Source organism: Chaetura pelagica, unplaced genomic scaffold, assembly GCF_000747805.2.
Source record: "Chaetura pelagica isolate M959 unplaced genomic scaffold, ChaPel_1.0 scaffold244, whole genome shotgun sequence".
NCBI lineage: Eukaryota > Metazoa > Chordata > Aves > Apodiformes > Apodidae > Chaetura > Chaetura pelagica.
The window spans coordinates 2,864,307-2,892,023 of record NW_009953719.1 but is presented as its reverse complement, the minus strand read 5'-3'; the positions used below and the strand labels follow the sequence as shown (position 1 = coordinate 2,892,023).

General features: G+C 38.9%; 1 protein-coding gene across 1 annotated transcript in view; it reads left to right on the top strand.

Moving 5' to 3' along the window:
• DSCAM (Down syndrome cell adhesion molecule) overlaps nucleotides 1-27,717 on the top strand; it is a 393,639-nt gene that overhangs the window by 239,983 nt on the left and 125,939 nt on the right. Inside the window, exons 9-10 of the mRNA XM_010000447.1 lie at nucleotides 3,713-3,832; nucleotides 6,941-7,114. Coding sequence (XP_009998749.1) covers nucleotides 3,713-3,832; nucleotides 6,941-7,114 — 294 coding nt within the window. The remainder of the gene's footprint in view (nucleotides 1-3,712; nucleotides 3,833-6,940; nucleotides 7,115-27,717) is intronic.

Sequence of the window (27,717 nt, the reverse complement as noted above, 5' to 3'; positions counted from 1 at the left end):
CTAATAGAAACGCACTGTTAAAGCAATTTTAAATGCCCTCCTTTGTGGAATCAAGCGACTGTGCTGCTGAAACAAGGGTAACAATAAAAGTAAAGTTCTTCCGTCATATTAGTGAACTGTTGCAGAGTGTTTCACTTCTAAATGTGCAGAGGAGGCCCACACCTTTACAATTAGAGAGAACTAATTGCTTTCTTTTCTCCACTAACTTTACTTAAGTGCATCAGACGAATACCTTGGTTAAATTCTTATTAAGCAAATTTTCTTTACGGGCTAATGAAGTACTGAAAGAGAATTAAAAAGTGAATGTAGATTTATAATCTAAAGCTAAGTATTTAAATCTAGATTAACTACTTAAGTGCATTGTCTTCCAAAATATGGTATCACACAGCACTGAACAAGTTATTTGTGTGAAATAAATTTAAGAAGCAAGCTAACAATGAGAAATAAAAATGTAAAGGTTTCCTCTGTTTATTGTTGATAATTTCTGTAAGAAGAAAATCCTGTTTTTCCTAAACAGCAATACGAAAGCAATTGAAAGGTCACTGAATGAGTAATTTTGTTTTGCTGTAGCATGTTTTCTGATTTCTGATGGTGATGTTAAGACTAAGTGTCAAGGGTTTATGTCTTCAAAATCAGAGCAGTAGTTGACATTTTTATTAGTCCAAGAGGAAGGCCAAAGCTTTACTGAATATAAAAGTTGTTTCTGTTATTTGGTATGGGCAGAGTTTTTGCCAAGTAAGGTTGAAACATACTTTGTTTATGGAGCAATACAAGGAAACTGTGTGATTACTAATCATGCACCTGATTCTGCAGCTTATTCTGCAAAATTTAATTTCCATAGTTATCGTGCTGGTATCATTCTGTATTAAAAGTATGATTAAAAATGAGAATGCCAAGAATATCTGAGCAAAATATTACATTTTATATATATACACAAATCACAGTGAAATCATATGATGAAAAGCCCTGTTCAGAGCTTGTCAGCATTAAAGGCACAACACATTGAGAATGCCTACATGAGTTCATTAAATATGAGGAAGGATGCATTTCCATAGAAATAGTAAAACAATACTTACACTCAGCATCCATCCATTTTTCTCCATATATGCCAAAAGGGATTAGGCAATGTATATTTTTTTAACATAACTTTAATGCAAACAGTATTTTAAAGGCTGACTGCCTTTATTCCCTACTAGGCAATCTTGCTTAAATTTTCTAGAAATTTCTGTGCATGCCTACCCATTTAATAGAATGAACTATTTCCTGAAAAAGTAGCACTTCATGCCAGTGTCATCCATAGCAAATGAAGAATATGCATAACTTTTTTTTTTTTTTCAAAGAGAAGGGTAATAAAACAAAGAAGTTACAAAAAATTTGTATTTTAAGTGAGATTTTAAAAAACACTATATATTCAAGCTTTTCGGTGGAAGAGGAGGCATAATTTGTAATCATTCACCTGAAAGACTGATACAACTTAGGTGTTTTTTTTGTTTTGGCATTGGTTTTGTTTTCTACCCCCTTTATGGATAAGCAGCTTGTAATTGACTTTTCAGGAGCTTTGAATACAGATTTACTTACAGTTACTGAGGTGAAACAAGCTGATGCCACCATGCTGAGTTGTATAAAATCAAACCTATTTGTGCAAATAATTGTCCTTTTTACCTTCTTTGGAAATGAAGTACTTAGTAATCCTTTTGTGTTTGGTGAATAAATTGAACACAGAACAGTGAGAAAAGAGCTACTGAAGCAAATGTCTTCTGTGAGTAGATAATTAGAATAGGGTGGGTGATTGCCCAGAGCTGCTGTTGCTGGGATTTCATGTTTGGTGCTTTACTTACAATGAATTAACATAACATATGATTCAAGTTTGTCAGTGTGGCAGCTGTTTGGAAAGCTGAATTGTTTGACAACAGTAAATACATCTCCTAGTGCAAAGATGCCTTTGCCTCTATTGGTGTTAGTTCCTTCTGTTTCTTCTAGCCATATTCCAAACAGAAGTGGAACTTTTTGGTACATACTTAGGCAATGAAGAGCTTTGCATTATAGATACAGCATTCAGTGGACAAGAGGTCCAGTCAAAGGGATTATTTGCTCTCCAGAAGGTTGTTCTCATCTTTTAAAAAGCAATTATAGCTATGAAGGTAGAAGAGAAACCTGGAGAAGATTATGGATTATGAAGACACAGGAAGGAAGACTCAAGCTGTTGTGAGGTGGGTTCTCTGGACCTAGAAAAAGTATTTCTAAATACCTCCAACTTCTAGCAGTCCTGTCCATACCAAAACTGGCAGCACAAGTATGTCATTGAGAAGAAAACTTGGGACTCGCTAGTATAATGGGAAGTGCTATTTTCATAGACTGTGAGAGTGTATATACTGAAAAAACCCTTCAAAATAACGTATCATTGATGTTTCAGCTGTGCTTCTGTGGTACAGATTTTCTGATGAACAACTAGTACTGTATTCATAGCCATAATGAACTGTTTTGGGTTCCAGGGCAAATAGTCACTATACTGTTGATCCTTTTCTGAACTGCCTTGCAATTCCTTATGCTATAGTCCTCTCCTATGCTTCCTTTCTTAATTTCTGGCACTTTTGGAGAGGAATGTGGTGGGGCCTAATGGGGTTTTGGGCAGATAGGCCAGGTCAGAGCCAGAAGGGATGGCTTTCAGGAGGGATACATTTTCTCTGCAGCACTGTAAGAAATTACGAAAAGAATAACATGGGATAAGGGCACAGATAATTTACTCTTCTCCTGAGGTACTTCTTTATGCTCTGAACCAAAGAACAGGAGGTCAATCATAATCTGTGACTTTAGCTGACTTCAATACTACCATTAAGCACCTCTAATTTAAAATAATTTTATGTCACTCTTACCATTCTTCACAGTTTTAAAACTTTTGTCAAATCTGCACATTTTATCAAGACATTGACATTCAGTGTTTGGCCTTCATGGTAAACTGTAAGTCTAGCCTTGTCACAAGTTGTTTTCTTCACTGGGTATCTGTATTTGGAGCAAATAAAGCTTTTCCTTGAGATAAACATCTATTATTTTATTTATGCATAAATACGAACATAATTGCCTATATCTGCAAGACTTATTTTGGTGGTTTTATGCTTCCTTAGAATGAGTCTAATAATATGTATACATCAATGTACATACATCTAGTCCAGTAAGACTTTTCCACTTCAACATCATGCAAGCAAATTGTGTTTAAATTGTCTATGGCTGTTTGGAAAGTGAAGTCCTACCAGAAGTTATGGTTCAGAAACCTTCATTTTAATATGAAGTAATTTGATTGGTATTAAGATCTGTGTTTTTTTAGTGTTATTTACACTGCATAATTTAATTATCTTTCTAAAACTTACTAGTTCACTGTTATACAAAACAAACACAGAAAGCTTCAGTTGTTCATAAACACCTGTCAGACCTCTCCCTCTCTTAGAAAGCATTACTCTTCTGACCATGATCTGTTGCTCTATTTATAACCTCTCCCATGGAGAGGTTGTATCCTGAGAAATACCTTGAGATAGTGCACAGAATATAAATAATCATGTAACACCAACTTTACTGAATCACTGGGTCTTCAAAAAGCTGGTTTTAGCTTTTGCTTTCAGCTATGAAATCTTGTGCCTCCTTGTTTGACTGCTCTGCCATTTTGAGCTAACTGGTAAGCAGCAAAAATTCTCACGGCTGATTTTACTTCCTCCCACAGTGCCCCCAAGGTTTGTGGTTCAGCCCAGTGACCAGGATGGCATCTATGGAAAAGCTGTAATTCTCAACTGCTCTGCAGAGGGTTATCCTGTTCCTACCATTGTCTGGAAATACTCAAAAGGTAGGACTCCTCTTGTGATCAATGGGGCCAGATTAATTCTGGTTTAGTAACAGCTTTCTCACCTGCAAATTACTGGTTTAATCTTCATATTATCAGAAGCTGGCTGGGTGCAATAAGAGAAGTATCAGTCATGTTTACACTGTTCTTGTCTGATTTCCCTAAGCACGTAGTGCTGGCCATTGCCATAGACACAAGAGTGAGTTAGATAGACTTTTGATCTGCCTTAGAGATCTGAAGCTGTAAATGTGTGTGTATGTTAGCTATGGCCCCAGCAGGTGAGTGATGAAATAGATGGCTGAGAGAAAAGAGATACTGCTTTAGTTGAAACAACCTCAGAACAAAGTTCACTGGCAGCATCTGGCTGAATTTTTTCCCCTTCAATATCCATGATAACACGGCCAATCATCTTTTCAGCAAAGAAGAGGTCAGGTAGCATTAGCATAAGCAGTAATTCAGTATGCGCTTTACATAATGCTTTAACATTTTCTTCTCATGTAACAGAGCATTAAAACTGGCCCCACTTGACCCTAAGTAACCACAGGAAATTGACTGCTTTTTAATTAAAATATGCTGCCTGCTAGATTGACTCTTCCCACCAGTTGTCTTGTGGTTGGTTTAGCAAGAAAACAAGGTCTCCAAACTCTGTGTCCAATCTATATGAATTAACCTTTTAAAAAGCAAAGCTAGGTGCTGTTGAGAGGAAATCATTATGTAATGCTCCATGTAATTTTTGGTTTCTTTAGGATCTAAGTAAAAATTATTTTTTTAACAAAAAAGCTGGGAGAAAGGATAAGTCCCTATTAAAGACTATATAATTGGTTTCTGAGCAAGATTTGTGAAATAAAATTATGACATAATTACTGAGATGAGGCCAGCAGGAGTAAAGCAATCAGATCATAGCTCATCTGTAGGTATCACAATAGAGTAGAAAGGGCACCTGTACACCTGCAGGCAACTTAGTGTCATTGGCTTTTCATGTCAGTGAAAAATTATAAAAGAGGATTAATTTTTTTGTAAATCAGACAGGACAGGTAATGGAAATGGACTTGCTGTCCCTAAAGAATAATTACAATGATCAATAGATACGCTCCATAATCAGCAAGAATCTATCGGTTTAATTCCATCAGACTTTAAGAGGCAATGGGCACATACTGAACATAGGAGGTTCCATCTGAGCACAAGGGAATTTTCACTCTGAGGGTGACAGAGCACTGGCACAGGTTGCCAGGAGGGACTGTAGACTCTTAACATTGGAGCTACTGACAAACAATCTGGACATGGTTCTGGGCATCCAGCTTTAGATGGCCCTGCTTGAGCAACAGGGTTGGACCACATGGGGCCCTTTCAACCTCAACAAGTCTGTTGTTCATTAACATATAGTCCTCTTCCAGATTCATCCATGCAGTTGTGTGTGATAAATTGCTGTCACTACTCAGGAGAGATTTTTCTGTAATAGCAGTGATAGTGTGTATGAAGAGTAAGAAGCCTTTACAAACTTTTGCCCAGTTATAGCTACCCTCAAGAGTATCAGCCCTTTTCCCTCTCTGAACATCAAATTGTCCCCAGAATTTTTCGTATGACAAAATATATTAAGTGAGTGCTTGCATCTGTCTACTTGGGCCATAAGTTTGCAGACAGAGTTAGCAAAGCAAAAATGTGCCTTATAAATAAATGACTGGGAAAAGGGCTTCTTATAGAAAAAAAATAGATAAACAGGGAAGTGGGGTATGCGTGTGACTAAAATAGCTAAAAATCAACAACAGCAACTGAGTTTTGTGAAAGCATTATCCGTTTAACATTTCTAAGTTCACAATATTGGCCACCAAAACTTCAGTGCAACTGTAAGTCCTCAAAGCAGACTCTTCTACCAGTAGAAGGATTTTTAGTATGCACATCTGGTCTTTTTTACTATTCTAGATGTTGTATTCATAGGCTGTTAAAGCTTGCTGTTTTATTCTAAATCATTCCCCAGAGTATTTATTCATTGTATTTCCTTCTGGGCTGATTCAGCCAACTGTGTATAGTAATTAATGCTGACAGATATTAACTTCGTGTACGGAAAGTGGTATAAGGGAATTCCATTGAAGAAGACTACCTTATGACTTACCTGAAAAGTCCCATCTCCTGCTGCCAAAGTAGCTTGTAAAACCCTTTGTTACATGAACTATATCTTAAGGTACACTTACAGAGTCCTAATGCTGACGAAGCCTGAACTTGTGATAGTCTTCTGGGTAGCATGGCATGCTGACAATATGGCAGTATCCTGTTCCCTATTCCCTAAATGGTCCAGTGTCTTGTGTCCAAGAAAAAGTAGGTTCTTTCTTAAATCCAATATAGAAATCTTCAGCTTCCTGTCTTTTTATGGACCTACCATTTTTACATTACTGCCAAACATGGTTACCTCATGGCCTATTAGTGGTTTGAGCTTTATATTTGTTTGGTTTGGATTTGGTTTTTTTAAATTGTCTGAATAAATACAGGCTACAGACATGGCAGGACAGAGGTTTTTTATGTGTCATCAGTCAGTCAGCTGTAGAAGGAAACAAGCAACACAGTCACTGATGTGGTTTTCCATGTTAGCCAGAGTTTCGTAAACAAGGTCCTAGAGGTCCCTTGAGTATGCCATGTTTACTACAACAGACATCCCTCTTAGTCATAAGAAATTAATTTGGTTTATGCATTAGGGATGCATACTTGTATGACTGTTCAGCTGTAATTGTCAATAATTTATCAGCCTCTAAATGTACAACAAATGTGCCTTTTCACCCATGAGCAGTCTGAAAATCTCCTTCCTTTTCTCTCCCATTCCTGCTTCCTGCTCCTTTTGCCCCTTTGCCTTTAACAGGGGCAGATTATTGATACTATTACATTCCCAAAGTCTTTCTTCTTTCCAGGTAATTAATTCAGTTATGGTGAAGAACCATTCAATTTTTTTTCTGATTATGTCAGAAGCTTTTCATATTTTATTTGAATTGAGCCATAAGAACAGGAAGCTAGAGTAGCTGCTTTGTTTCAAACAAACAAACACACAAACACCCCACAAACAAAAGCCAAAACTGAGATGCTTTCCTTTCTAACTAACCTATTTCTGTGGGGTTCCTGCTTTAGGTGCCGGTGTTCCTCAGTTCCAGCCGATTGCATTGAATGGTCGTATCCAGCTTCTCACAAATGGCTCCTTGCTGATTAAACATGTGCTGGAAGAAGACAGTGGATACTACCTCTGCAAGGTCAGCAATGATGTGGGAGCAGACGTCAGCAAGTCCATGTACCTCACTGTTAAAAGTAAGAACTAACACACTTCTCTGTGATCCAGATATTACCGTTGAGTGAAAAAGGCTTGTCTACTGCATCCTTAGTTTGGAGAGAGGGGAGAGGAAGAAAGGAAGGAGAGGGGTCGATTTTGTTGGTTTTAATTTCATGTTGGTATTCAGCTGCATGTGGTAGCACCTGGAAATTAGTATGGTTAATGACAAACATTGCTTAGTGGGGGGAGAAAAGGGGACTGAGATGAAAAGAAATATTTCAAAAATCCATATAATGTCTATGAGCTACATCTGAGTAGTTAAGGGGAAGTAAAAAAAATTATTTGGTCAAGGGTAGAAAACAATTACAAGTATAAATACCCACAAAAACTGTTACAAATCTCATAAATTGAAGAAAACATGGATTTAAAAGTCCCTTAATAAATTCTCAAGATACCATGAATAGATACTATATGTACAATTACACAGATACCATAAGATGTTACAGCATAGTTTACGATACTATAGGTACAACCACAGTAGTCATTATGACTTAGTGACTGGCAGATAACATTCAGGAAATGTGTCTAGTTCTGTTGAATCTGGACTATGTGCACAGCCTTAACCTGTCTGTACTTTCTAGGCATGAGAGACAAAAGAAATGCAGTTTTTAGGTGCATGTTAACTATAGCTCCTTAAAACACGAACACAACTGAGAATATAGAGGAAATATTATGGGCCTGGGGGGGGAGGAAAAAAAAAAAAAAAAAGCTGTAGAGATAAAATAATGTCTCACTAGAGAAAAAAGAGGCTACTGACACTTCAGGGTGCCAAGTGTTCCCGGATGATTTATTAGACCAGTATCGAAGGAGGTCACCAAGCCACGCACTTTCATGTTTGCAGGATTTTTGAAGATGGACTGAGTGCTTTGAAGTTCTGAGATGTCAGTTAGCTTGAAAAAGGTTTGCTCTTGAAAATAAAAAAATATATGTTTTGTGTTTTTTTTTTTCCTGAAAGGAAGGAAAATCCAAGTTATTCTCCATTGGAGAGCTACACTTTAGACCACTAATGTTTAGGTTTAGGGGTGTTTGTTTGCTGTAGTGTCAAAGAATGAATAACAAAGTTTTTTTAAAGGAAGGGTGCCAACTTTGGTAGATTTGCAAGCCTCAGTAACCTCAGATGTCTTCTTCACTCTGATTTACCATAGTGACTTCATCTTCTAAAAAATAACATGATATCCCAAACTCTCAAGCAATTATATTAATTGCATACTTTGTGGATTAGTTTCATCTTCTGTAGTTTCCATAACAGGACATTTTTGGTCCAGTCTTCAACTGTAGTAGCAATGCACTGCTGTAATATGCTGCAGAAAAACAGCTTTCCTCCACTTGGCAGATATGCACACCGCCTGTCTGATCACTGCATGCAGTTTCATGTGTGATAAAAGAGCATCCCTTATCAAATAAGAGCAGGAGCTTCCCTGGAGAGTCAGTTGCTGTTTGAATCTAATGAAAACCCCTCCAGCTCTGAGATAGCAGGCAAGCACGTCTGCACCCCCTCACACATCCACACTAACATACATCCTGCTCCCAGCACAGCTGTTGAAGTGAATGCCATTCGTGTTTTGGTGTGTGTACAGAAGAGGCCCAGGTTTAACTTTAATCAAGCACACATTAAGGACACGCTGGTTTGGCGAAGTGTGCCATGGAGGGTTTCAGGTGTAGCTGGATCCCCTGTTGTGGTGGTGAGGGTATGGCACACAATGCTTGGACCTTGTCAGGTGGAGTGACTCCAAAGTGAGAGCCTGGACCTGCCTTTGTTCTCACTGGTACTGTATAATGTCATTTGTTGTTTTCTTTTTCTCTATGGTTATTCTGGCTCCCTTCCCTCTCCCCTACAAGCCTGAACCTCAGGTATAGCTCTACTACTAGATAAAAACCTTGCGCTTCCTTCATGGTGTTCTCAGTGTTCTTAGTTTGTTGATGCTGCTCCACAAGAAAATCCTGAATGCATCTTTGCTCAGAGGCAGAGGGTAAGACCTGACCCAGGAAGTTGTTTCTGGGTGAAAAAGTTGGTGAGAAACAGTCTTCCAAAACATAAAAAGAAAGATTGGTTTATATACATTGTGTTATGGCTTCCTTGTGACACAGTTTCTTCCACTTTCCTTCAACCTATCTGTGGGTTGTCCATGAGCAGTAACTCAAATTATCTGATAAAAAAAGTAGAGTGGCTCAGATGGATTTAGTCACTGATCATGAAGCTAGACTGCCTATCAGAAACAAAGACACAGCAGCAGTCCCTTTACAGCTGTTTCCTTCACTTATTAACTGCCCCTTGTACCACAGACACATCCTGTATGCAGATGCTAACTATAGATAGCTGTAGTGGTTTGACCCCACACAGCAATTATTCTAGCTACTAGGAAAATTCATTCTATCTCAGATGAGACCAGGACACTGTGAACTTAAAAAAACCCCTCATATGCACAGATTATTCTTCTCCATTTTTGATAAAAGTTTTCACCTGCTCTGTTAGTAACAGGATAAATTTTTGCCTTTCACAGATCCTGTGACAGTTCTCTTAAATGAGACTGAATGCTTTATTCCTCCAGGTTTTCCAGTATCACCTGTATGTAAACAGAAAAGCTATTGACCGTTGATATCAAAAGAGAGATGTAAACAAGATGTAAACCAACTTGCCTTGTTTAACAAGACACTCAGTGCTAAGAAGGAAATGGTAGTAATTCCAGATACACATTTATTTAATGCCTCAATGTTTGTTGCATGACAGCTTCATGTCAGAGAAGCAGATCCAGCTTCTTGGTTGACGGGAGATTGTATGAGGAGGGAGTGCAAAGAAAAGAGCTGAAAGGAAAAGAAAGGCTTCAGGAATGCTATCAGAAATATTAAAAGAAAGCGCTGCCACAGTCGATGCTGAATCAGGACCCATAGTGCTAGAATGGCGGCCATGAAAGCAGAGAATCTTCACTAAGCAGCTATTATCCTTTCCCCTTTCTTTTCAATAAATAGACATGAGATTCATGATCAGTGTTTTTTTCCTCTTCTTCTGACCCAAGGATAAGTAGTTCTGAAATTCCTTATTCACCAAGACATACAGTATTAGAAAATTATGAGAGAGATCTGGAATATGGAATCTAGTGCTGTCTTGAGAAGTGACTCCTAGTGCTTGGGATGAGAAGACTTCTAAAGAATTTCTATAAAAGATAATGAACCTTTAACATGAAAGGAAGAACTAAAATTATTTAAAGGTTGTCTGGGAATCACAAGGGAAGAGATGTCTGCTTAGAATGGACTGACTGCCTGCCTTCATCTGAATAAACGTCACACTTCCTAATTCCACTTTCAGGGCTATATATAACATAATAGAAGAGTATTGTGAAAAAAATCCCACCTGAAAAGCAAGCTTTCATTAAGGTATGTATGTTCCTGTGTAAATAATCTGTTGGAGGCAGTCATGTTGGCTCTGCCCCATCCTAAATCCATCGCTTATCTTCATGTCAGTGTGAAGACAGAAATTTTAGTCTGAGCACCAAAATATTTCCAACAAATCCTTCTGCCAAGAAAACAGAATTGCTTCATTCACTTTCCTCTCAAATATGCTTCTTAACTATTTGCATTGAATGTTTAATATAAATCTAAAGCTGTCAGACAGACCCACACCTTCTTCTAGTAGGAACATCCTAATCCCCACTAATACTTTTAACACTAAGTTTCACCACTGAAACATTTTTTTAAAAAACTTCTAAAATTTTTATCTTTGACAAGAGCTGGTCAATAACAGAGTAAGAGGCTGTTTGGGAAAGGGAGCCTGGTCACAGTGTTAAAGTTTGTCTATTGCCCTGTTTCTGCAGCTACCCTGGGTCTTTGCTGTGGTAATTCAGAACCCTGTGCCTCTGCTCTCTCTGCCTCTTGTAGTCCCTCTTTTCCACGTTGACTGTGACCTCTTCCAAGCAAGATTTGTTTTGCTTCATCTTCAGACAACTCATGGAACGAAGAGGTCCTGAGCACATAACCAGCTACTACTGCAAAAGAAATTTAAGATAATAGTAATTATAAGCAAAAACAAGCCCCAAAGATGGTTATGTAAAGGGATTCTAATATAGTGATCTGTTTCCTCCACTGCTAGCTAAAAGTTGTTCCACCATGTGGCTGACACACTGCAGCATTTTTTTATTTTTTAAATTCATAGAAGTCTATGCCTGGCTTCCTCCATGAAACTTTATCTGTGCAGGATAAAGACACATGTCCCATGTGGCCAGTCAAAGAAGTTTGCTTTGCTGTAACACCTGTAGTAAAGCTAGCAAGCTTTCTCCAGCAAGGAGAAATGATTATGCTCTGCTTATTAGGGCACCCCTAAATGCTCATTTTAGCCTTTAGGAAAATAATTTCTTGTTGAGAATATAGGAATGTTGAGGTCTGTCTGATTGTTACTTTACCTCGTGTATGAAAAGAATAGTATTTATACATAGATGCTATCCTTCTGTTTGTGTCCAATTTCTCTTTAAAAATGCATGTATCCCACAAGATGTCAGTAGGACCAGCATTGCCTGTTCTGCATTTGCAAAGATAGATTATCCATGCTATATTGTGAAGGAAGACAAAAATCACCATCTCTAACACCTTCAAAAAATGCTGCTAGAACAGCAGTCATACTATGTCAAATACACCTGAGCCCGGTTATTTTGATATTTCTTAATCTGTCTTTGCTCAATTTTTCACAGTCTCATGGTCTGTAAATATTGTTTGCTGTAGCAAAACAAAACAGATTCCCTTGGTCTTATTGAGTGCTCTTTTACTGTTTTGTTATCCCGTCTCTCTGCCATCTTTAAGCAAAGGACTTTCCATTTATATGCTTCTTCATACTTATCTCAGGTAGAGTACATTTTTTGTCCCAATGGACAAATTTGGTCAAAATTAGTAAAAATAATCTTACTTGTATGTCTCCTCAGAACAAAAGAGTAAGGTAAAAGAAACTAAAAATAGTTCCAGTGAACTGAAATTACTCTTGTATCCCAAAATATTCTTTCTCATGAGGTGGTCAGCTGCCCTTGTATACCTTTGCCCTTACCATTATGACTGGCAGCTCTACCTCACCAATTTTTTCTTGGCAAAGGCAAAAACTGTGTTAAATACGAGGATGTAAACAATCATAGAATCATAGAATCATAGGGGTTGGAAGAGACTTTGAAAGATCATCTAGTCCAACCCCCCTGCCAGAGCAGGGTCACCTAGAGTACATCACATAGGAACACATCCAGGTGGGTTTTGAATGTCTCCAGTGAATGAGACTCCACAACCTCCCTGGGCAGCCTGTTCCAGTGCTCTGTCACTCTCATAGTAAATTTTTTTTTTCTGATATTCACCTTGAACCTCCTATGCTCCAGTTTGCATCCATTGTCCCTTGTCCTATCACTGGTCATCACTGAGAAAAGCCTAACTCCATCTCCCTGACACTCACCCCTTACATATTTGTAAACATTGATGAGGTCACCCCTCAGTCTCCTTTTCTCCAAGCCAAAGAGACCCAGCTCCCTCAGCCTTTCCTCATAAGAGAGATGTTCCACTCCCTTAATCATCTTTCTAGCTCTGCACTGGACTCTTTCAAGCAGTTCCCTGTCCTTCTTGAACTGAGGGGCCCAGAACTGGACACAATACTCCAGATGCGGCCTAACCAAGGCAGAACAAAGGGAGAGTAGAACCCCCCTTGACCGACTAACCACACCCTTTCTAATGCACCCCAGGATGTCATGTGCCAGTACAGCTCAGTTTAAATTCCAAGTCAGTGGTGATGGACCATAACACTATCTGTTTTAATCACTTATTTATTTTCATTAATTTCACAGTCTAAAAGATAAGAAAGCCACAGTACATCTTGGAAACATGGTCGTTCTCCCAAGACACAAGCACTTCCTCTTGTTAGTAAAACAGCCCATTTTTTTCCTAATGAGGTCCTCCCATTATGAGAAATGAACAGGGTCTGGATGCTGCTATCTGCCTCTTCAGACCATTGGCTAAGCTTTGATTTAGGGACTTGCACTTTAATCACCGATCATGTGTCATTACCCCGACAGGCGGCAGCAGCCGCAAGATACAAGCTCCAATAAATTGCACTGAAAATCGCTGAAGCGATCCTTTGTTGATTTTCCTTTACAGCTATTCAATGGCAGATCAGCTGTCATAACAACACAGTGCCTGTGGCAACAGGGTGAAATTAAACGTGAAGTATGTTCAAGGTAGCTGGTAGAAAGCTGGAATATCTCTTTTCTTCTGTACATTCAAATGCTTTCTACTTCTCTCAGTAATGCCAAGCCTCTGGCAATTGGCTAAAACAAATGCCTTCTCTTGTAAGATAATTGCCAGATGTACTGCAGTAAGAATGCTCAAGTGCTTTTGTATGCAAATCTTTCAAATACTCTCATTTAAGGAAAAGAGGGGAGGTAAGGACTTCTGTCTGGTTTTAAAACGTATTTTTTCTAATTGGATGCAAAAGAATATAGCAGCCCTTTTTCTTCTCTTCAAGGCTGGCTGCACAGCCGTGTTTCCAGCAGGAAGGTAAAACAGATTTCTCTCCAGCTAGCTAGCTAGCTAGAAAGCACACATGGGCTCTGCTCTGCCTTTTCCGTTTGTATCAACAGTATCATATTTATTGTTCTTTTCAAAATACTCTCTCTCAGCTTTACGTTGCCCAAATAGCAACATTCAAAAAGAAGCGTGGGTAAGGTTTGTTTTCAGAACTTTTCTTTCTATTGAAATTTTCTTACTGGATACAGAATATTAAGGCTTTCCTGAAAAACGAATAGTTTCACAAACTTGTGACGATTTTGGTGTTTTAATACCTTCTCATCTTCACTTTTCCTTGACGGAGAAAAGGATTCACAAGATATGTTCTCTAGCTGCTCTTTTATTTTCTCCTTTTTCTGAACACATTAGTAATACTTCAGCACAGTTAAATTATGGGTATTTTAACAGGATATCCTGCTTTCTCAATCTTAATACCTCTTGTGTCCTCCTAAATTACTGGTTTATTCAGAGAAGGTTGGGCAGGGCTCTCAGATTGCAATGAACTCTGTGTCCAGACTTGGCCAGCTGTGGTCAGTAGACTGCTGAGCGAGAGAGATAATTTCAGATCAAGGATTACAGCTCTGGTGTCTCTGAACAGTGTTGAAAAAAGACCTGAAAATAATGTCTGCTCTGCCCTGCTCCACCAGTAGAGATGGTGATGTTGCAGTGATTGATACAAGCTAGATAGATACTCCATTCATAGTAACCTTCATCTAGAAAATAACCCCACAAATTTCAGTATGTTTTATTTAGCACAGTACTGCAAACCCTACTGTGCTAGAATATAATAAATGGTAATCTTTAAAGGCTCTTATCTGGAAGGAAATATTCTGGAAATTATTCTTACTGATAATTTGGAAGGTCATTTCCTTGAAAGAGAATTTAAAACATAGTTATTCAGATTTAGGCTTGCCTTCACATGAAATCAGAATGAACACCCCTCCGATACACAATCTATCTCAATAACCTCTTAAGGAATATATATGCCAAGTAAGCACAGGACACCTGACAGCCAGATTTTCAGGATTACTCGTCTTGGAGTTACTCGTTGCTGATCTACTAGGTTTAGTTTATAAACATTACTCCCCCTCCTAGTTTGATAGGACAGGTGGAATAGCCTCAAAACTCTGATGCTTGTGGTTGTCTTCCTTCCTACCTCCTCCTGCAAAGAGGTGGAGCACCCTGCTCCTCGCTCTGCCTCTGTGCCCCATCTGGGCTCTGCAGCAACTCTAAGCCCTGTTCGAGAGAGCGAGCAGGGACCACCTGGGGGTGCAAGTGGCTGCTCGACCCGCAGCTGCTCTGCTGGCTCCTGCAGGTGGAACAGCTTTGCAAGGCAGACTCAGAGCATTCTATTCAGAAGCACAGAAGCAGAGCACCGACTGGTTGGAGCTGGATGTGAGGGCATTTAGAGGCAGTGGGATGAGTCTGGAACTGGAAAATAGGCGAGAAATGAGTACACATAGTAATTAAATTTGAACATTTATCTCAGAAGTTCTCATCAGAACACACCACACTTCAAACACAAGACATTCTTTAAAAAATATATATAGAAACATTGCTTTCTTAGAATAGTAAACTATGCAAATTATGAAATGGTTCCAAATCTCAAAGCCAGCTACACAAAACTGTGTAAATACAAATTGTGCTAGGACTTTGTTCTGATAGGTTATTTCTTTTTTACCTTTAATCTGTGCAGTAGCAGAGTAATGACTAAACATTAAACATGCTCATCGTTCAGTAGTGATGTTTACTAGTTTATAAAGTGTAAAATTTGTTTCAAAGGCAGCATGCATATAGGTACACAGTGTAATTTTACTCCAATATTTACCTTAAGGAACATTTAATGCATATAGAGTATAAAACTCCTTGTATTTTCATGCTTCTGTTTTCTTAAGCTAAATAATTTTCCTGAGTAACAATTTAAAATGTAGATGCTGCTGTGAATATATTAGTTTCATTTGTAGGTGGGGGCTTTATGTAGTGTGCTTGCTGAGTTTATTGTTGACTTTTAATGGAGGAAGCGCATGATGCATTGTTGCTTCTTTTTATATCTGCAATGTCATCAAGAGTTAGGCCTACATCTCACTAAAAAAGATTAAATAAACTTAAACCAAGAGAGCATTATAAAGCAATCGTGGGATGTAAATTCATTTAGCAGGTATGTGCAGTACACGACTGTTTCAAATGTAGAAAACCTAGCTGTTACAGTACCGTGTTTTTCCCTTTTCCTTTCACCTCATCTCTTTTCTCTGTGTCTCCTCACTCCAGCTTTAAGGCACATCTAATTTACAAAGTAACTGTGTTTCAGCAGGACAAAGCCTCAGGCTCACAGAGGACAATATTCTCATGTCTCACATAATTTTCCTTTCACACACGCACTGGTGCTGCTTCTTCTTCCTCACTGTCGCCATTCTGCAAACCTCACATCACTGCCATGACTTCCTCCTTTTTATTAAATCTCTTTACACCCCATATTAATTCTCCTATCTGTATGTTTCACAGCTCCCCATTATTATTCTCATATGAGTATAGGATTTGCAGAATGCTACCTGAACAGCAAAAATAGGAAATTGTGGGCAGAGCCTTAAATTACCCTATTTCTTCTTACATATCAGGGGTTCTTTGCACTTTGAATCTTTTCAGCAGTCTTTTTCACATGAGACCTGTGTATCAAAAGCTTGTTCTCTGCTTTTAGTTATTGCATGCTGCCATATGATTCTTTATATTTATTTATTTATTTATTTACTATGGCTGATTGTTTATCTCTGTCTTTAGTTCTATGTAAAACCGTACTTTTGCATAAAAATGGGAAGAGCCATTGAGTTATAGTAAAAAAACATATTTTACAGTATCTTAAAAAATATTTAGGATATAAATTACATTCCAGTATCAAGTGACACAGACACCAAATCAGTTGCATACATTTTTCTGTATCATTCTCCTCTAGTAAAAGAAAAATGTAAAAAAGATAGTTTATATGCAAATATTTTATGCTTTGGATAAGTGTATTTCTTTTCAAATATATCATATGTTGTTGTTAGCCATAGACAATCTTTTACAACTTCTTCCATCAGTGCAATTTTAAGCTTTTTTTAAAGCAAGCAATTTTGCCTTCAAATATAAAGAAAGTGTCATTTTTTTGTGGTACTTCCTTTTTCTCATAAAAATAGTTTTTTTTCTAGAATTACATGGTAGCTTTGTTCATAACCCTCCAAAAATCCTACAGTGGTACTCAGTATAAATGCTAGATTCTGGGATAATCAACATAAAAACAAAAATTAAATTTGCCTCTGGGAGGCATACAAAAGGAACAGAAAATGAAATGTAGGAAGAAGAGCTGTCTGCAAGCTGAAGATTGAATGCAGGAGAATTCAAGGCATTGCTTCCTACACCCCTTCCTGCTGTGCATGTCAGGCATAATCAGAAGGGAGGATTTGCAAATGCAGACTTTCTTTCACAGTCCAGGTGTATCTGCTTTGTTGGAAACAGGTTTCCTTCACCTTGGATTGCATTAGTAATCATTGAGATTCAACCCCTGCATCAGTCTGTGAGCTCTGATCCACATTGTTCATTCAGGTATTTGTTTGGTATGTGATGCTTGAATGTATCTTAATCCATCGCTTTTATGTTTCCTCGAAAAAAGGAAATGTCCACTTATGGCCACAAAATTGATTTCTGAGTGTCTTCACGGTAGAGATAACTGAAGAAGCATGGCTCCTTTTTTAGATAAATCTTATTAGGATCCTGCAGCATTCAGGAATGAATCGATTTGGTCTGTCAAACCAGGAGTTAATGAAAGAATGAGCTTTTACTGTTGGCCTAATTATTTATGATTAATCTAACTGAATTTTTTTTTTCTTTTTTTTTCTTTTTTTTTTTAACTGTCTCTAGCCACAGAATAATTAGTCTTACATTCACCTTTTGGTTTTTTTTACCAGACTGAGTTAGAATATTTGATCATGTAGGAATTGTCTTGTCTGGACAGCATATGCATCTTTGTGACATTCATTTTACCTTCTCTGTCAGCATTTATTCAGTGCTTAGCTTCCATTTGGCAAATTCCTGGTAGCCTCTGGAATAGCAGTGTTGTGTAACTGTATGGATGTAGGTGAAAACACACAACCAAATTCAGAAAAGAGAAATTATTCTTTAGGGAGGAAATAAATGCCATAGTTCCAGGTACAGCTCTTGACTTGTTAAACAGTGTTTTCCATTAAAATTGTTATGCTGTTTAGAAATGTACAAACCCTCCTGCTGACTTTGCAAAAGAGTAAGCCACAGTGCCCATTAAGAATTTAGGTTTTCATGGAAGATATCCACAGTCTGCATTAATCAGAAAAGTAGAACAGAGTAATCTGTGCAGGTACAAGTGGGTCCATGTGATTGCTGTTGTGAAATTGTTACAGCTGTGGTAGCTGTGAGTCTTCAGCCCGACATATTCCCTCATGCAATTTGATGTATTCTCTAGGCAATCAAGGAAGTGGACCAGCAGGAACAGGTATTGGCAAAGAAGTTGGTTTTTAAACTCCCTTCTTTATGATTGCAATGTCTTCTGCCGAAAGCTTCTATACCTAATTTTGCCAATCAAGTGCAAGTCCAGCGAGATCTTTCTCTGTTTGATCTATGTAAGTTAATGGCCTCAGTTGCCAGTATGTGTGTGCACATGTGCATAAACATGTGAGCACTCACATAAATGTGTTGTTTGATGTTCATATGAAAGAAAGAACACAAAAAGGAACAAAAACCATCCCTATGTTGTCAGGTGGTATAGGGTATTCCTGAATGTACTGATGTGTTTCACATATCTGCAATGCAGCTTTCAGAGGGATACACTAAATTATTATCTTTGGATTATCAAGGTGGAGGTGACTGATTTCAAATCATTACAAGCAAAAAACAGTTACACATCTATTTTTTTAGCAGAAAAAAATTGAGCTATGAGGGGAACAATGCCTTCATTGAACACAGGTCATCTTTTCAGTGCCATTCCTAGTAATTTATGTTTTGTATCAAACTTAATCCCTAAAGATACATTCTTCAAAAATTGCATACTAAATATTATGTTCCTAAGGTGATTTCTTCATTCTTAAAGTAGAACCCTGATTTATAAAAACAGTATGTGTACAATTGTGTTTCATGTAGTCATGAAGGATGCTTAGGAAAGCAGATGGCTCTTTAGGAATTTAACCATATGTTGCTGAGAGTTAGTTTGGGGTTGTTGTTGTTCTAAAATTTGGCTTAAACTCTTAAGAAAAGCTCTGTGCATGTATCTTTTATGCCATACATATTTGTTACTAAGCTCCAGCAAACATCATAAATCTTAGGAAATTAATAGCAAAACTCCAGTCTGTCTGACTCTCAGTCAGCACTGCAAGTTCTTCTCAGTTCCTTTTTCTCCATTCTGAACTTCTCTTGTTAAACTCCTAACTCATGTCATCAGTGACCTGACAAGAGCATTTATCTACTAATTGGTGTGTCATATTGAGTGATAAGTACCCGAGAAACAATCCTCTTCTCCTCTTTATTTCCAGCTTTTTCCTCACAGAGGACAAAGGTTTTCAAAGGATCAAATGTCTTTTCTGAAAGTCAGCTGATATAAACCTCTGACCACCAAATGAGAAAGAGATAGAAAAAATAATACCTCAGCAGAGCTATGACTTCAGTACATTTGGTTGCAAATCTTCAGAGCAGTAGAAAGAACATCTGTTAGAGGGTTATTTTTCCTGACTTTTAATTACTAGTCATTGATTTTGGCAATTACACACATGTGCATACATGATAGTGCAGCAGGATCTCCCTTCTGTGGTCAAAACTGGCTTTTAAAATGAGTGCCTGTTACTGTAAGTGCTACATAAAAAAGCAGTGCTCTGCTATTTTTTGCCTTTGCAATGCAGCATAACTGTTGCATTTGCAACTAGTACAAGTTGGCTCTTTGCCACGCACTCAGAGCCACAAACTCATACTTTCAGGAAGGAAAATCTCCTGCTACCAGATGTTTAGTGGTGACTTGCCAAGCTGAAATAAGGAGGAATGGACTTTACGCAAGCAGTTGCATATTATTGTGAAAATCCAATTACCTTTTGATAAACACCTATCTCTCAGATGAAAATAATATTTAAATGAAGTTCCTAGGTTTTAAAGAAAATGGACATGCACCTGAATGGTGAAGAAGTTACAGGAGTGCATAGCAAGCCTGGATGCCCTCAGGAATTTTGCTGACTCCATGTAGTAGTATCTGTGTCAGTTCCCAGACATATTTCAGAGAACTGGCCACTGAAGTGGCATATGCAAACGAGGACTTGTAAATTGTCATTGCTTCTAGTGACTGTTGCCTTTATGGATCTTTGTTTTGCATTCCCACCAGAATAACTCAATGCACAGAGGTGCTAGCGCTCTTCCTGTTTGTTCTTAGGCCCTTCACTGTGAAACTGATAGATCTCTAAAAGCATTTAAAGAGGTGTTCAAAAACTGAGAGAGAACAGCTTGGCCGTAAGAAGTACGTCTGGCACTATCCACTGTTTAACTTGGCTAGGATACCTAGGGTTTCATCTTTGGCTGTGATCTGCTTTTAACCACTGCTATCTAGTTATTCCACTTGTTAAGCTACAGTAGCGGAATAAATCAGCCTCCCTTCTGGAAGAGGGGGCTCAAATGTGCAATCCAGCGAGCATGAATGAGCCAGTGGCTTGGAATCTGGAGATGTGGAAAGTGTCCATTTGTGTTCCTAATGTGGGATATGCAAAATAATTCCTTGACAATTAAAGAGGTTGCATTTTCTCCTGTATGCTGTGAGGTAGGCAGGTGAGCCTGGGCAGTTACCGTGGCTTTTGTGGATACGCAGTAAACTCTTTGGCTGCTACAATTAAACTGTATGTTTATGTGCTTATATACATATACCAATATATATGCATGCTGCCTTCTGCAGTTCTCAGTAAATTCCTTAGATCTTGTCCATATTCAGTATTATTTCTGCTTTTGCTGGTTATTCTAGCATACTCCAGTAGTAACATTACTTAGCTGTATTACTATAAATCTCCAACATGCATAAGTTTTCTGGAGCAAGAGTTGACTTCTTGCAGCTTGGCTAAAATTACTTTCAAAACAGGGACACATAAACAAACAGGGGAAACCCAAAGCATAATCCTTACGCAATTTTTGCTTCAGCTCCTGCATTTGAATGAGCAAGCTCTATGTGTGAAATGGAGGAGCTTGAAAACACCAGGGATTTAACCTGGGGCCATGCAGGGACATGTTTGCCTGGAACATACAGGAGTTAGAGTACTTTTAGGCTGTACATCATGTACTTTCATCTTGCTTATACCAAGACATCTTGACTTACCGGTGCATTAACCCATTTCTCAGGTGGTGTGATATAAGCTAACCCAGGCAATGTTACATCTATGCTGAAATGCCAGCAACCTCAAGGAGTTGTACACTTACATGAGAGTAACTTACTTTCATGTTTTCATGCCCAGAAAAGGGAAAAGGGAGATTCATGCTAAATGAAGTGTTATAAACCATCTACCTGGTTCAGGTCAGGGGAGAACTGTGTTCTTTTTTTGTCTGTTTCCATAAAGCTGGTGGGAGGTTTTCCCCAAGTACCTATGGCTACCTAAGCAGATACATTTGTCATTGTTGAGATGGTGATCTGGAAGTGGTTGTTTTCATTAATTCTTGTACAAAGTTTAAGAAATGGACTATGTATCCATTTAATTTACATCATTGTATGTTTCAGCAAAATAGTGATAGTGAGGACTTTTTACGGCCTTTCTGCAAGTCATGTTAAGGTTTTTAAGTCTGGCCTGCTCTGTGTGTACCATGTGATGTCTTCCCAGCAAAAATTGCCTGTTTGCTTTAAATTTGGTTATCTGATTTATTCATACAACTCCTTTTAATGTCTTAAAGGCCAGGGGAGAAAAAAATCCACATTTGTAAATCCACAGAGAACTTTGTATAGAAAAGGCCAACATGATTACTCAAAGTATAAGGGTGAATACATTTTTATATGTGGATGTCTCCTGTAGTCATATATATGCATATGTTCTCTCTGTGCATATGCATATATATATATGCACATGCACAATTGCGAATAATGAATACAAAAGTAACTTCCTAGCACCACTTGGCACATTGGTTTCTAATGAGTATTTTCAGGAAAAATATGTTTTCCAGCTAAATCTTTTGCAGTAATAAATGCCAAGCCAATCTGCTTAGCATTTAAAAGGCATAGATCTTACCTGCTGGGAATAATGTTCTATCAGCATATTTGCCTCAAACTACTGAATCAAGTCAAGGTACTAAATTTACAGTAAATTCTGACATCTCTGTTTTGACTATGTGAAAGTGTTTTGGTTTGGGTTTTTTTTGGGGGGGGTTGTTTGTTTGTTTGAGTTTTGTTTGTTTTTTGGGGTTGATTTGTTTGTTTTGATTCTGTTTGTTTGGTTTGTTTGTTTGTGCTTTTTGCTTGGTTGTATGTGGGGTTTTTGTTGGGTTTTGTTTGATTTTTTTTTCCCCAGAATTAAGCCTGTGATCTACTTGCAATAGAAAAACTTAATACATGTTCCTTGATTTCTTCTACAGCTCCACTAGTTTTGTATGGGTACACAGATTTTCTTTCTCCTTCTAGAAGCATTTTCTTTTAATGTGTTGTTATAAAGGATGTTAAAATTAATAATTATATAAACATTGCAATTACAAAGTTAAGTGAAGAATATGTGAGTTGTAGACTTTGACTCATAAGATTCCTCTAAACCAAGACTGAGAACTCTCCAGGTCTTAAGATTTGCATAGAAGAAAAAGCACACTTGGTTGTGAATCAAGAGCTTTATTTAGGAGGAATAATCATACTTTGCTTATTTTAATATAATTACAACATTTTTGAAAAACAACAGTACAAATATGGGACATAAATGTATGAATACAGGTATAACATTATGACGTAGAAAGAATTATTTCTGAGTGCTAACTCCTTTATTGTGTCTCTCACATCAGCTGGTGATAATAGTGCTGTCATTTACTGTTCCAGAAATTCTGATTTTGCATTTATTGACTTCTAAAATATTTTGTAGTTTGCATAATGAAAATGCATATTGTTATTTTATGCCCGGAGACTTAAAAAATATAGTGCACACTGAAATAGATATAGCAATGATTATTCTGGAATTACAGACTAAGAAGGGCTACTGCATACGTGCATGTTTAGTGTTCCAAGTCTCAGAGCAAAGTTAATTATGCTTATAAATAATTATTTATACAGCATAGTCATATAACCTGTACACTTGTTGTATAGAAACAATGTGTAAGAGGCAACATGGAAGTCAGAGATTGACCTTGAATAGTTGGACAGGAGGGAAATGCTTGGGTCTCCCAAAATGCTTTGCTCCAGTGCCACAAGAAGAGAGAAGGAACCAACAGAAGGCAGTGGTATCTCTCTCTCTCAAAAAAAATGGTTTGTTGATTTTGTTTTGCAGAAGAAAATCCCACCACCCCTATCCTGGAAAAACCTAGCTAGTGCTTCTTTGAACCCCATTAAAAATCTGTGCTTTGGGGGCTGCTGGGAGGAGCAAGTCTGCTCACAGTTCCCTGTCTCCTTCCTCTTGTCCACTTTTAATCTACCTGGAGGATTCAGTGTGATCCACCTTCATTCATTGCAGCTTCTGTGAGCAGTTTATTTTCAAATGTCTTCACAGGGACCCTATCTCATTCTAATCTGTTTAGACACATCATAGGCAGCTTTCCTGAGGACTATGTCAGTGGCAGGTTGGAGATTTCAATCACTTCCAGCCATTTTTTGAGGTTGTTTCTGAATGCAAATATCTCTACAAAAATATGATGTGTGCCTGCATACAGCCTGCTGAAAATTCGAATAAAACAAAAAAAAATCTCTGTGGGATTTTGCTAGCCTTAAGGGAGGGGAGTGAAACATGGAACTTGAAAACAAATTTTAAGAGTTCTAAATATATCTTCTTTTTCAGGAAGCTATAAGCAGTGAAAAACAGAATTGAGTTTGTGTTGAAAGCACAACAGACATTATACTAAAACCATGGCATGACTAAGAACAGGACATCAAACAGTTGAGTATATTGGCAAAAATACAAAGAAAAAAGTAGGTGATTTTACCTGGTCAAGAGTATGCCCATTATAACGATGAGGGTAGAAACTATTAAACTTATGTAAGAAAGCTTCATGGGGCTGAAGGCAGTTTGCTTTCTCTATGGCACTCAGACAAGGATGTGTGTTTTTCTATCTTATGGCTCACAGAAGAAAGGGGAGGTGGTATTAGCTACAGTGTGTTTGCTGCCTACAAGTCTTCAGCATAATTTCAGGCAGCCGAAAGCAGCCTCGCAACTACAGGTCCTGGTCCTCGTGGGGGATTTTAACTACCCAGATATTTGCAGAAAGGCCTACACAGCCAGCCATTCTCAGTCTAGAAGGTTCCTCCAGTGCATCGATGATAACTTCTTGATGCAAATGGTGGACAAACCAACTAGGAGAGGAGTGCTGCTGGATCTTGTGCTCACCAACAAGGAGGGTCTGGTTGAAGCGGTGAGAGTCAATGGCAGCCTTGGCCGCAGTCATCACAAGATGGTGGAGTTCAGGATCCTGTGTGGGAGGAACAGAATACCCAGACTTCCAGAACCCTGGACTTCCACAGGGCAAACTTTGGCCTCTTCAATCAATTGGCAAGGGAAGTCTCATGGGAAAGGGTACTGGGTGGTAAAGGGGCTCAAGACGGTCAACATTCAAGGACCGCTTCTCCCAAGCTCAGGATCAGAGCATTCCAATGGGTAGGAAATCAAGTAGGAGACCCACATGGTTAAACAAGGAACTGCTGGGCAAACTCAAATGGAAAAAGAGAATCTACAGATCATGGATGGCCACTTGGGAGGAATATAGGACTGTTGTCAGAGGATGTAGGGAGGCAATTAGGAAAGCTAAGGCCTCTTTGGAACTAAACCTTGCTAGTGAGGTCAAAGACAACAGAAAAGGCTTCTTCAAATACATAGCTGACAAAACTAACACTAGAGGCAATATAGGCCCACTGCTGAATGAGGTGGGTGCCCTGGTGACAGAAGATATAAAGAAGGCAGAGGTGCTGAATGCCTTCTTTGCCTCTGTCTTTACTGCTGCAGACTCTCCCCAGGATCCCCAGATCCCTAAAGCCCCAGAAGGAGTCAGGATGAAGGAGGAGTTTGCTTTGGTAGATGAGGATTGGGTTAGAGACCAGTTGAGCAATCTGGACATCCACAAATTGATGGGTCCAGATGGAACACACCCATGGGTGCTGAGGGAACTGCTGGAGGTCATTGCTAGGCCACTCTCCATCATCTTTGGTAAGTTGTGGGCAACAGGAGAGGTGCCTAAGGACTGGAGGATAGCAAATGTCATTCAAGTCTATAAAAAGGGCAAGAAGGAGGACCCAGGTAACTATAGACTGGTCAGCCTCACCTCCATCCTTGGAAAGGTGGTGAAACAACTTGTTCTTGGCACTATTTCTAGGCGTATCAAGGATGAGGGGGTCATCAATAGCAGTTAACCTGGTTTTACCAAGGGTAAGTCATGTTTGACCAACCTTATAGCCTTCTATGAGGAAGTAACCAGGTGGATAGGTGATGGTAGGGAGGTAGATGTGATTTATCTTGATTTCAGTAAAACATTTGACACTGTCTCCCACAGCATCCTTGTAGATAAGCTAAGGAAGTGTGGTCTTGAGGATCAGGTAGTGAGATGGATTGTGCACTGGTTGAAAGGAAGAAGTCAGAGAGTTGTAGTCAATGGGACAGAATCTAGTTGGAGGTCTGTGACTAGTGGTGTCCCTCAGGGGTCAGTACTGGGACTGGTGCTATTCAGTATTTTCATCAACCACCTGGATGAGGGAACAGAGTGTGCCCTCAGCAAGTTTGCTGATGACACTAAGCTGGGAGGAGTGGCTGACACACCAGAAGGCTGTGCTGCCATTCAGCGAGACCTGGACAGGCTGGAGAGCTGTGCAGGGAGAGACTTGATGAAATTCAACAAGGGCAAGTGTAGAGTTTTGCATCTGGGGAAGAACAAGCCCATGTACCAGTACAGGTTGGGGGCTGAGCTGCTGGAGAGCAGTGTAGGAGAAAGGGACCTGGGGTCCTGGTGGACAGGAGGATGCCCATGAGCCAGCAATGTGCCCTTGTGGCCAAGAAGGCCAATGGCATCCTGGGGTGTATTAGAAAGGGGGTGGTTAGTAGGTCAAGGGGGGGTTCTAGTCCCCCTTTATTCTGCATTGGTGAGGCCGCATCTGGAGTATTGTGTCCAGTTCTGGGCTCCTGAGTTCCAGAACGACAGGGATCTGCTTGAAAGAGCCCAGTGCAGAGCCAAGTTCCTGTGTGATGTGCTCTGGGTGACCCTGCTCTGGCAGGGGGGTTGGACCAGATGATCTTTCAAGGTCCCTTCCAACCCCTGGGATTCTGTGATTCTGTGATCATTATGTCAGCTATGTATATGGAGGAACTATAATTGTTTCCTTGCTACCATTGGTAGGAGATAGGGTGAGAAAGGGTTTTGGAGCACTGCTAGGTTCCTGTTTCTCTCATTGATCTCTATGAGAACAACGATTATGATAATTATTCTAATCCAAGCTTCTATAATATAACTGAGAAATAAATGCTTCTTGGTTAATATGCCTCAATTAATGGGTCACCCAGTGTAGCTGCAGCAGGTTGCAAGTAAGTAGCTTTCAGGATCTAAGCCCAAATGATTATAGGTTTCCTTTCCCTTTTTTGATGAAATGGATTCATAAGCCCTGCTCAAATGAATCACTCTTGTAGTCATTAATTATAGTATACACATGTTAATGACATCATTATCAGGAGATAACATAATGTCCCAAGGACCACGTGTTATAGTTGCTTCCTGTGCAAACAATTATGCTTGATAACACAGCCTGTCACAAAATGTCAAAAGAAGCCACATTGGTGTCTTGAAATGATTGTAAAATTATCATGTGTCACAGCTATGTATGTCATAAGCAATACCATCATGACTGAATTTTTCATTAGCTTCTTGGGTGAGAGATACTGAAGAGAACAAACAATTAAGATCTTGAACATCTCAAGTGCAGACCATAATGCTGCACTCAATTGTTTAAAGCATACCCTGTGACTGAATTAAAATGCATGAGTCATGAGTTGAGGATATGCATCGTAATAAGCAATATTAAGGACCTGTGATTTTTTCCCCCCGTTTTTATTAAATATAAACAGAAAATAATTAGGGTTTTTTCAATATTCTACAATTTAGTTCTCATTTAGCACCTCCTCTTTAGCTTGTATGAAGACTGGATAGTGAGATTGTGGGATATAAGCCATTACAACTCTGAATTTGGCAAATAAAACTCCAGTCAAGGCTCCTTTGGCCTTTTTCAGCACTAGAATTTCACCAATGTGGCCTTTTGAGCTCTAAAAGTAGGAGTGATTTCATGGCCTGGCAATGAGGCGGTGATGCAGCAACAGTTTCAATGTTGCTGTTGACAGAGGAGCAGAGCTGCTCCCACTGTCCCCGGGGCCGGGGGCTGTCCCACAGCACTTCACTGCTAAACCCTTCCTGCATTTGCCTCGGCACAGTCCAGTTCAGTATGAAAGACTGAACTCTGTCCTTTTGTTACCTATCGATTTTGGCTGTCAACAGCTTTTAAAGTTTTCTTTCTGAATTCACTATGAAAGTGACAATTTATTGTTCGGGTTTTTTTGTTTGTTTTTTTTAATTTCCTGTTTTTCATTTACTGAGCTGAGAGATGTGATTGGTCTTACGGAAGTAAGCTGTGTACAGTTGCCAGGAGCTGTGGGTTTGCCAGGGACAGAAAAGTAGAACTGTTTTCCCTGGGCTGCAAAAGATACTTTATTCCTCTATCGTCTCTCCCTAACAATTGAATTTAAGAAAGTGTGTGCTTCCGATCCTGGTTGCTACATATGAGCAAACCAGTTTCCCTGAAGGAAGTCAAAGACAGCTGACATACAAATATTTTAGAATATTTAAAGACTAGGCTCTAAAGCAACGTCATCAATTACATTTTTGTAGTCTGTTTCTAGGT